The 10,766-nt window shown below is 49.1% G+C and overlaps 1 protein-coding gene across 1 annotated transcript; it reads right to left on the reverse strand.

Annotated features, from left to right (window-relative positions):
• Window positions 1-8,242: 8,242 nt before the first annotated feature.
• LOC115317038 lies at window positions 8,243-10,269 on the reverse strand. Its single transcript, XM_029976583.4, has one exon. The coding sequence runs from the start codon at window positions 9,910-9,912 to the stop codon at window positions 8,530-8,532; it is 1,383 nt and encodes a 460-aa protein (XP_029832443.3). The 5' UTR covers window positions 9,913-10,269; the 3' UTR covers window positions 8,243-8,529.
• Window positions 10,270-10,766: the final 497 nt, after the last annotated feature.

The raw sequence follows: 10,766 nt of genomic DNA on the forward strand, positions 1-10,766 counted from the left end.
TCGTGCTGACTCGGTTCTCAGTCGTGTGCTAAACCAGACAATTTTTTGTTTGTTTAAGGCGTGGAGTTACAGTTACAGTTACCCAATACAAAAGAAACAGTCTTACAGTTACAAGTTACCAGCAGTAAAGAATAACTCGTTACCAAAAAGTAACTCTAGTTACCAGTAACGCATTAGTAGTAGCAAGTTACTGCCCAAGACTGCTTGTCATGCACGGTCTGGATACGAGTGCTTCGCTTCGCTCTTACCAGCGCTTTGGTCGTATAAAAAGTGGCCTTTGGAGCGTCATCTTCGATGTCGCTCATCAAAAGCATTGGCTTATCAATTATTGCAAATAAATTATGCACATCAAAATGCTGAAATGGCGAATCCCACAAAAAAAAGAAACACCCTTTGGGTTTAAATTTTTCTAATTTCTCAGTTTACCTTTCTTCTCACTGTATAGTGTAACAAATAAAATAATATTGTTTTGGTTTGTGATTTCTTAAGTCCAATTTTTGTACTGTGACGAGAAAGTAACGGCGTTACTCTTTTTGCAGTAACTGTAACATTTGACTTTTTGTGACTGTTACTGTAACAGTGTTACTTTTCCCCCCTAGGTAACTGTAACTGTAACACTGTTACTTTTTGCTGTTAACGTGCCCACGACTGATGACTAGGTTCAATTTCTTTGTTATGCTGTGGTAGTAAACACCGGGCCGTGGGAACAAGTTCAAATAAAGTACCCCTTACAGTTTGATCTCCTGCCTATCGTATTATCGGGCACCGAACAATGGTTCTGAGCACTGCGACACTTTGCGCACCATACTGCTCGACATTCAGAGTCTTTACCCAAAAGGAGACTTTGCTATCTTTGACGACTTAAATTTTCCAAACATTGACTGGGTTCATCTTACCACGAGCAGCTCGAATGCTGCGCGAGAGTTTTTCATGTTTGAATTTTAACCTCACCCCAGTTGTTGAACAACCCACCTGTGGCGACAATATTCTTGACCGTACCCTTACAAGCACACCAGAAATAATAAAAACTGTCAACTGTGTTGCTGGCTTAAGTGACCACGGCATCTTGATCATCGAGTTATCTATCCCTGTGCCGACGCTGAGCCCAACTGTTCAAACAATTCGTGAGCTATAACAAAGGTGATTACTACGTCACCATAAATCGGAACGTGTCATCGTTCTATCAGTCGTATGTCGAAAACCTTTGTTCAAGATCGGTGGAAGAAAACTGGTCACTATTTAAAAACAAACTTAATAATCTAACTCAGCAGTTTGTTCCGAATGTTATTGTAAACAGCGACGGGCATAACCCCTGGTACAATAAAACTTTACGATCATTATAAATAACAAAAAGAAGCGCATGTATAAAAGAGCTAAAAGAGTAAATAATAACAAAGTCTGGGACGATTATTTTTCATGTCTCAAATCTTGTACAGAGCGTAAAGTTGACAAAAAAGAAGTTATTTTCTTTGAACCTGCAATAATTCTGCTAAGTAACCCCCAGAAGTTCTGGAAGGTATTTTCACCCAGAGATAATACTGACTCTATCCGACTAAAGAATGAAAATGTAAACGCCGTGTGAGCCACATTGCACTACCGCTTTAAATAAGTATTTCTCTTCCATACTATCAAACGAAAGCATTGATCATATACCAAGTTTGCCTTGCTCTGGTTTTGAGCCCATGGCCCCCATTGACACTAACATTTCTGCTTCCAGAATGCTTTGACTTATAGAAGGGTTAAAACTCTCATCATCTTCTGGTCCAAACAATATTAGCCCCAAAGTTCTTAGCAACACCAAAGTAATATCTGTGAATTCCTCAGATTCATATTTTCTTAGCCATCACAGCAGGATTGCCTATACTCCGTTTCACCTTCAGTCCGAGCGCAGCAAACGCTAGGAGCTATCCCAGCCAATTCAGCGTTGAGAGAGTGTCATGTGACCTTGAACTTCCTGCGTCGCTCTGGCCAACCGAAAGGTCATGCGATTTTTTCCCGATGTCCAGTCGGACTGAAGGTGGAACGGAGTATACCATTGGACTGGAAGCTGGGGAAGGTCATTCCGGTCTTTAAAAGTGGTGATCGTGTGCTGGACTCAAACTACCATCTCATATCATATTTAGAAGCCAATCATATTTTTTACAATCATCAACATGGATTTCGTAGAGGTTTTTCATGCGAGACGCCACTCTTTGAACTCAAACACAAGTTAATCACTAACCTTGACTCGCAGGGCCAAACTGATGCTGTATTCCTTGACTTCTCGAAGGCATTCGAAAGAGTTCCCCATCGTCATCTAATTTCAAAACTTTCTATCCTGGGTATTGACCCTTTGGTCCTTTCTTGGATTCGTGACTTTCTCTTTTCTCGCACTCAGTTCACTGTGGCTAACAACCATATGTCAGATATTACTAACGTTATATCTGGGGTTCCACAGGGGGCATTACTAGGTCCACTACTGTTTCTTATTTTTATTAACGACTTATCAATTGTAGTCTGTCTCTTCGCTTACGATTGCGTCCTATATTGCAAAATTACTTTGTCTGATGACCATTTGAATCTTCAGAGTGACCTTGACCTGATTCATGCCTGGTGCTCCAAATGACTAATGTCATTAAACATGTCAAAATGTAAATTACTTCGCTTTACTTGGAAACATGTAACATCATATTTTTCGTATTCCATTGGCTCTGGACTAATCATCTCCGCCTGCCTCCATCTATAAATATTTTGGTGCAACACTACCTAATGACTTAACCTGGAATAACCACACTGAAACAGACTCAGCAGAGGCTTTGCACACTCTCGGGTACATCAAAAGAAATCTGAAGGCGCCACCATCTCATCTCCGGAAAATGGCATACGAGACTTACATTGCACCAAAGTTGGAGTATGCAGCAGCAATTCGGAATGCTCATCAAATTTATCCCATTAACCATCTTGAGTCAGTTCAAAATCGCACGGCCAGGTCGATTCTTAATGACCATTACCGAAGAACTAGTGTCTCTGCACTGAAATGCCTGCTGTATAAGTCGCGCCACAAGATACATCATGCTTAACCCCATTTCATAAAATTTTCTATTATAATCCAATGCTTCATAACTCACTCGTACTTCCTCCTTGAAGAGCATCGTCTCGACTAAATCACCCATGTCACGTATCTCGGATCACAAACTACTTCAACCAATCAGAGAGAGAGAGAGAATAAACTTTTATTCTGAGCATTTCAGCACGGTGGTCTGTGCCGGAAGGAAGGGCTTCCCTTTTCACGGGATACTATATGCTGCCTTATCTGCCTGGCCCCTGTTGACCAATTGAAGCTGATCCTCCAGGGCGGGGCTGGACAGCAAGTTCTCCCATCGCTCTACAGGGGAAAGGGTGTGGGTGGTGGGTGGTCTTGATTGAATTTACACTCACGTATGTTGTGGCGGAGGGCTCCTATCTCTTGGCACACTGGGCAGTTCCCACTGTATTGAGTGGGGAACATATGCGACTGAGTAAAAGGGGGTGGGGGAAGGACCCCGACTGAATTTTCCTATACGCTACCTGTTCCTCAGCGTTAACTTAGGATGCGGGGCTGCCAGTCTTCGCCTTTCTTTGCAGTAGAATGTGACTAGTATTTCCTATTAGGTGACCATGGGTTGGTCCTGCACCTCTTCCACGGCTGTGGCCCGGTAAGTCAGTGCACGGGCCTGCTGGTGAGGAAGTTTGTTGCCCTCTACAACGGAGGGGGCAGGTACCCATTCAAATTCTATGGGCTCCTTTGGGGGTCTTTTGTTTTTGAGCACCTGCAGCGCTTTTCAGGACACCAAGCTCGACTGGAAGCTCCGGTATGCTTGGTGTGAGTCGGTGATTACCCTGGTTGTGCCTGGCCATAGGTGACCCCGTCTTGTTCCGCAATCCTTCGATTACTCTTTTAGCAAGTGTATTTATGTACCAGTTTTATTTCACACACACTTGTTCTCACTGTTTATATTACTCACCAGCCCTGTAGGTATCAGCCACCTGTCTGTTCATATGTTGATCTTTTGTATTTTTCAAGTACTCCCCCCCCCCCCCCCCCCCCCACAAACACACACACACACACACACACACACACACACACTCCTTATGTAATGCTCCTGTTAAGGCCTTTAAAGTTACAATATATATATATAAAAAGCTGCCAGCAGCATTGGAAGAATTTAGGAGCGGGGGTGGGGGCAACCAGTTTGAATTCCTGTGCCGACGTGACGCCGCACATAACTTGAGCACATTATATAACATTCCCACCCATCTGATCGGCATTCCTCATCAGTTTTATTTCCATATGTTCAGTGACAATGTAAGCCAGTTTTAGATACTATACTTTTATAGTATTACTTTTCCGTACTTCTCACTGCAACGTTTTCATGGCGAGCATACTGTTCCCAGCTGCAGATCACGACAGCCGCACACAAGTAGCGAGCCTCAGTTTGGGCATCTAGGACGTAGTACGTAGCTGTTGCGCGTCTCGTACGCACTGCAAAATCTGCGTAAAACGATCCAAACTTCTTTCAGCAAGCGCTGTGACCCAAGGGGGTATCGGAAGTCGAGCGTGTTAGCGCACCGCAGCTCGTACGGCGAAAGGTCCCGCTGCCAGGGATCCCCACCCCTACCCGTTTCGATCTGTTGTGAGGCACAGACCCTGCAGGCTAGCAGTCGTACTGTAGTGGCTAAATTTTCTCATCTACGGCCTGAAACGGTGTCGCCAGAACCTAGACAGGCCGATCGCACGCTATTTAAAATAGTGAACGTCTTATTTTCTTCCGCTGTGCCCAAAATGACGACAGTGCATGCGATTGAAAGACCCAGCGGACAGGCTACCACTCTTGCCTTCGAATCGCTCGGGAGTCGGGCACCTGCATTTGCACCATGATCGAAGAACCAGAAAGAAGCGATGTCAAATCACATCGACACAGAATCACTCCAAGCTTCCTTGCTTGTGCCCTTCAGCTCTGCGCGCCGTGAGCCGTATCAATAACGCTAATTACAATTAATTAACGCCTGCCGCGCGCGTTCCGCCGCTCATACTGGATTGGATTGGATTGGATTGGATTTGGGGCTAACCCCTTTGTATCGGGGGATCTCAGCAGCGCTGGATCTAGCCTGGCTAGTAGCTACACTAGCCAAAAACGTAGTTGTGTTCTTTTGCTCTCCTCCACCAACACTCCAGTCTCCTCTTTGTCACCTCCACTGGCTGCGAGCTGTCGGCGTCGTACTGTTCGTCAACGCCCCGGAAACCCAGCGCCACCGCCATGTCTGGTTCGCACGTCACGTCCGGCTTTATACCCGTGCATTCCAGTATGACGTGTTCCGCCGTCTCGTCTGCTCCCTGCGCGCACATGACGCACTTCACATCCATGTCCATGTACTTCGCGCGGAAAACGCGGGTCCGCAGCATGCCGCCTCGGGCGTCCGAAAGCAGTGCACTGCCCTTGCTGTTGTCCATGAAAGGTATTCGCTTCACCTCCTGTTTCTCTCTGGCATACAGGGCCAGCGCTGGTTTCAGACGTGCTGCTTCCGCCCATCGCCGTGTCTCGCTCTCGATCACCCTCGTGCGGATGCTCTGCTGCAGTTCCGGCTGCTCCGCGGCTGGGTAGAGGAGTGGGCCGTTGACCTCGTATCGCTGTGCCAGCTGGCGCGTCCGTCGCACCCACCGGGTTGGGACGGACCGAAGATGTACATACTTGAAGACCTGTCTGGCCCAGCGCTCTTCGCTCATCCGGCTGAGGCGTCGCTCGAAGTCCAGCTTGGCTCGGGCCTCCCTGGCCTCAAAACCGGACCAGCCCATGTCTCCTTGGACGGCTTCGTTCGGTGCTGTTCGGCTTGCTCCCAGTGCCGTCCTTCCCACCTCCCTCTGTCGGACCTCGAGGTATTGCCTGGTACCTGATGACAGGCACAACACTGAGTTGCCAAAAGTGAGCCCCGGCACCGCCACCATCTTCCAGACCGCTCGGGTTACCTCGTATCGGTTATATCCCCAGAGGGCCCTGGCCGTTGCTATGCCCTTGTTCTTCCTGCTCTTCGCCTTGACCTTCGTCTCGTGCTCTAGGAGGTAGTGGTGTCCCTTCTGTAGGTTTACACCCAGATATTTGTAGTGGTCCACCCAAGGTACAGGATTGGCTTGAATGGATAGGTTGGCGGTCCCGTTTTCCTCTGCTGCCCCAAAGGCCATCAGCCCAGACTTGTGCGAACTGAAACTAAGCCCCAGGGCCTCTCCCATTGCACCACACTCGTTCATGAGCCCCTGCAGGCCCTGCAGCGAGTCCGCCATCAGCACCATATCGTCGGCGTAGATGAGTCCCGGGAGTTTTCCTCCCTTCCTTTCCCCGCCTTCCGAATATTCCAGTGAGAAACCCTCCCCACTCTCCTGCAGCCGCTTTTCGATTCCTGCTATGTACAGCATAAACAATAGCGGCGACAGCGGGCAGCCCTGTCTCAAGCCCTTGGAGCAGGTCACTGGATGTGTTGTCTCCTGCTGCCACTGTGCCACCACCGTCGTCCCTCTGTACACTTCTCGCAAGAGGTCTATCCACTCTCTGCAGAGTCCCCGCTCTTCCAGCTGCGTCCACAGTTTTCGATGTTCGACCGTGTCGTAAGCCTTGCTGATATCGAGAAAACAGAAGTAAAGGGGGCGGTTCTCCTTCTGGGCAATCTCGATGGCCTGCGTCAGCACGAATAAATTGTCCTCAAGGCGTCTCCCCCACCGGAACCCATTCTGCAGCTCCCCCAGGACTCCTTCTGCCTCTGCCCATGTCTGCAGTCGGTCTCGTATTATTTGTGTGAACACGCGGTAGAGTACCGATGTGATGGCTATGGGGCGGTAGTTTCCGAGCGTTGACTTTTGGCCTTTTCCCTTGTAAATGAGTCTGAGTCTTGAGGTTCGCCACTCCTCCGGCACCCATCCCTCCTTCAGGATCTGGTTGAGGATCTCGCGCAGCAGTGCTCTCGTCTCTGGCCCCAGCTCCTTCACCAGCCTCATTGGGATTTCGTCCATTCCAGTGGCTGTGGTTCCTCCTATCCTCTTGACTGCTCTATTTAACTCCCTCTCCGTGATTTCCTCTCTGCTCGGTTGCTCCTGCAGTTCGTCCTCCGTCTCCCCCTCCTCACTGTCCATTTGTCGGCTGTCCCCTGTGAACATGTCCCCTATCCACCTCTCAATGTACCGGTTGGTCTCTCCAGGGTCCAGTTCCTTTCCCGTTGCATCGTCTTTGATTACAGCATCCTCCCTAGGTCGACCTGTTTGGCCCTGTACATGTCGCCAGAACTTCAGTGGGGCCTCACGTCCTGCCTCTCTCAGTTCTTCCAAAAATCTCTTATCTACCTTGGCCATTTTGCTTTGAATCAAAGCTGTCACCTCTATTTTCCTGCTCTGGTACTCCCTCCATTCTCTTGAATCTTTCTGTAGGGGGGCTTTCTTCTCCTCCTTTCGTTTTCTGATGGTCCCTCGCAGAGTCCTGTTTGCCAGTTGCCTTCTTGTAATGGCCTCCTTCACCTCCACATCCCACCATCGTTTTCTCCTCCGCTTCCCTCGTGTCGGTCGTTTCAGTTTTTCCAGGTGGTCCTTCCACCACCGCATGAGGTTCCCGTACGTCTCCACCTGCCTGGTTTCCACCTCTTCCTCCAGTTTCTGCGCAATGGTTTGTGCTTCTGCTTGCGTTATGTGGTGTGGTCTCATAGGTTCGCTGACTCTCTTTTCCGTCGGCTTTCCACCGAAAGTGATCAGCAATCTGTTGTGATCACTTCCCAAGCTCTTGTCGCCTTCCTCGTCTATCTCCATGTAGTTCAGCTTTTCATACAGGTCCGGAGACACCAGGCAATAATCGATTGTAGAGCTCATCCCTCTGGCCGTCCATGTCGTCTTTCCTATGCATTTATCTTGTGTGTTGACGATTACCATATCCAGGTGTTCCGCCATGTCCTGCAGCAGCTTTCCATTACCGTCTGTTCTCCCATCAAACTCCTCTAGGTGTGCGTTGAAATCGCCTACCATAATGGTAGGTCTCCCAATGTTGTGATAGTCTTTTTCAATGCACTTGATTAGCCTGATGTTTGTCTCCCTGCTGTCTGCCCCCGTCCACAGGTACACCACTGCCACTGCCACCTTTCTCCCCGCCAGTGTTCCCGTCAACCACATGTGCTCTCTGCACTCTGGACTTTCTCTCTGCCAGCCTGGCCCGCTAAAGCATCCTACCCCCCCTCCCCTTCTCTCACTGTCCTTTCTGTTTACCCCATCCCAAAAAAGCCCTTCGCAATCCGGGGGTCTTTCTTCATCTCTGAGGTGGGTTTCTGTGACTGCGAACATTCCAATCTTATCCTCTTGTAACATCTGAAAGGCCTCTTCCCATTTTCCTGCTTTCCTTCCTCCCTGTAGGTTTAAAAAGGCAATCTTCACTTCCCTCTTTTTCTTTTTTGCTCGTCTGTTTTTCCTTCTTTCCCGGTCAGGTGCCTTTCTGTGTTTTCCGCCTCTCGTGTTTTTGCAGGCACCATCCCTCCTACTTTCTCTTCTTAGTGGGCATGTCCCTGTGGGGGACACATCCTCTGGAGTTGTTCCTCGAGTCGCTGTAGTCTCTGGTCCAGAGTCAGCCTGCCTTCCATTCTTTCCTGTCGCCTTTTCATCGGTGTCACGCTTTTCCCCTTGCATTTCAGTCCTAAAAAACTCTTTAGTCTGTTACCCAGTGCTTGTCCCTCTTCAATTGCCGCATCTCTGTTGTAGCAGCCATCTTCCATGTCGTTTCCCGTTCCTGTGTTCTTTACCACCTCCACCCTCGGTCCCAGCTGCTGGCTGATCTCTCTTGATAGCCTGTTCCACTTGGCGCACCTCTCTTTGAGTGGGTCCCCCCTGTCTTTGATTTCTGGGACTTCATACACCATAAAAGAATGTTTCGGGGCTCTCGTGGTCCAGTCCTCAAGCCGTTTCCCTAGCTCCGCTGCCATTTCTTCCACCGATTCTTCGCCTTGCACGTCTGTCACTCCCGCATGTATGACCACCACTCCTGCCTCTGCATCCCATATTTTCCCATCCCTCTCTGCTCTCTCGAGTGACTCTCTCAGTTGTGCTCCCGGCTTAGTTGCAAAGTGAACTTTCTTGTCGTAATCTACCACCTTCAGTGTGGCTCTCTTTATCTTGAAGGCATTGGTGTCCCCTACCACTAAGACTCTCTTGTCCACCTTCTTCTCTTTGTCCTGTTTCTTTGTCCCGTCATCTGGGTCTGCTCTCTGCCTCATGAGGGCCTCCTTGTAGTTCCTGTGCTGGCTTCTTTCTGTTTGACCTCCAGTCGTCTGTCTCCCCTGCTCCTTATCCAGATCTCCACTTCCCGTCCGTTCTTGGGAAAAGCTAACTGTCTCTTTCCCGTCTGTGTGGTATGTCATCTTTTCTTTGACCCCGTTTCTCGGTTCCAGCTGTTGCGGCGCGTTTTCAGCCCCGTTGACCGTCATTTGCTCTGGTTCACATGACTTCATCCATTCATTAAACACCTCCCCTAATTTTTCTCTCTTGTTCCTTTCCTCCTGCATTATTGCATTCAGTTTCTCTTCCGTCGCTATTCTCAAGGTTCTCTCTTCTTCGAGCTTCGCCAACATCCTACTTTCTATGGCCGCTCTCTCTGTCTTTGCCTCCTCCAGCTTCACTCTCATTGCCTCTCTCAAGGCATTAACTTGCCGTTCGATCTCCTCCTCCAAGGTGATTCTTCTCACCTCATTTTCCTTGCACTCCTTACATTTGTATGTACTGTTCTCCGCCTCCGTGCATGATTCGAACGGTGTCTCGCTGATATCCACCCATTTTTCACAGCCTTCGCACTCCACTGACGCCTTGTCTCGCTTTCCCCTCTTCTTTGCCTTTTCCATTTGACTTTGACTGGTTGTCATTGTTTTCCTCCGTGGAGTCATGATGTTAGGTGTCTCCCTTGCCTGGTTTCCGAGACGCCCCAGCCACCACCACCAGATTCCGTCGTTTAGCCGTGCCCCGACACGCCGTGTCGAAAAAACACTTGCGCCCTACGCCCGGTTGGTAGGCCTAACGGGTCGTTGAGCGCTCCGGAGGAAGGGCTTCTTGATCGCCCCCACGGTAACGGCTCCGCGCCGAAACCAAGTGGTCCGCTGGTAGCGGTCTCGGTATGCCTATACACCTTCTGGAAGATATCCGTCGCACTGCCACCTTTACACTAATCGGCAAAAAAACATTTTACCCCGGCGGTTTCAAATCGCCGCCGACCCGACCAGACCCGAAACGGCGAGTTGCAAACAACAAACAATCAGGGTGTTATGCTGCAGAAAGTTACTTCCGCCAGTTTTAGCGAAATGCGGAGCTCAACCCCTGCTCAGCCGACGTTATTCAAGGTATTGAATTTGGCGTAAGGGTAGTGTGTTTGGGGTATGCGAAAAAGACTACGGTATTGACTATGGCGTACGCCGAAATGACTACGGTATTGATTTTGGCGTACGCCAAAACCACTACCGTAGTCGGAGCGGAGGGGTAGTGAGATCGGCGTCCTACACCGGCGCTATGCGCCATTTAAACACGCGGTTACTTTTCTACTAGACTGTAGCTATGTGGTGTGGTTCCTTACACATAAATGGACTATGTACAAACAAAGCTAAAATAAAATTGGGCGGCTGCTAGCGCCACCTAGTGAGTATGCGGAAAACTACAAAAATGAAGGACATTTTGTCCTTCATTGACACGCTGTGACACGCTCGAACACGGGCGGCAGCATTCCAACACCACCAACACATACATCACA

This window comes from Ixodes scapularis, unplaced genomic scaffold (assembly GCF_016920785.2).
Source record: "Ixodes scapularis isolate PalLabHiFi unplaced genomic scaffold, ASM1692078v2 PGA_scaffold6__148_contigs__length_123643588, whole genome shotgun sequence".
In the NCBI taxonomy this organism is placed as follows: domain Eukaryota; kingdom Metazoa; phylum Arthropoda; class Arachnida; order Ixodida; family Ixodidae; genus Ixodes; species Ixodes scapularis.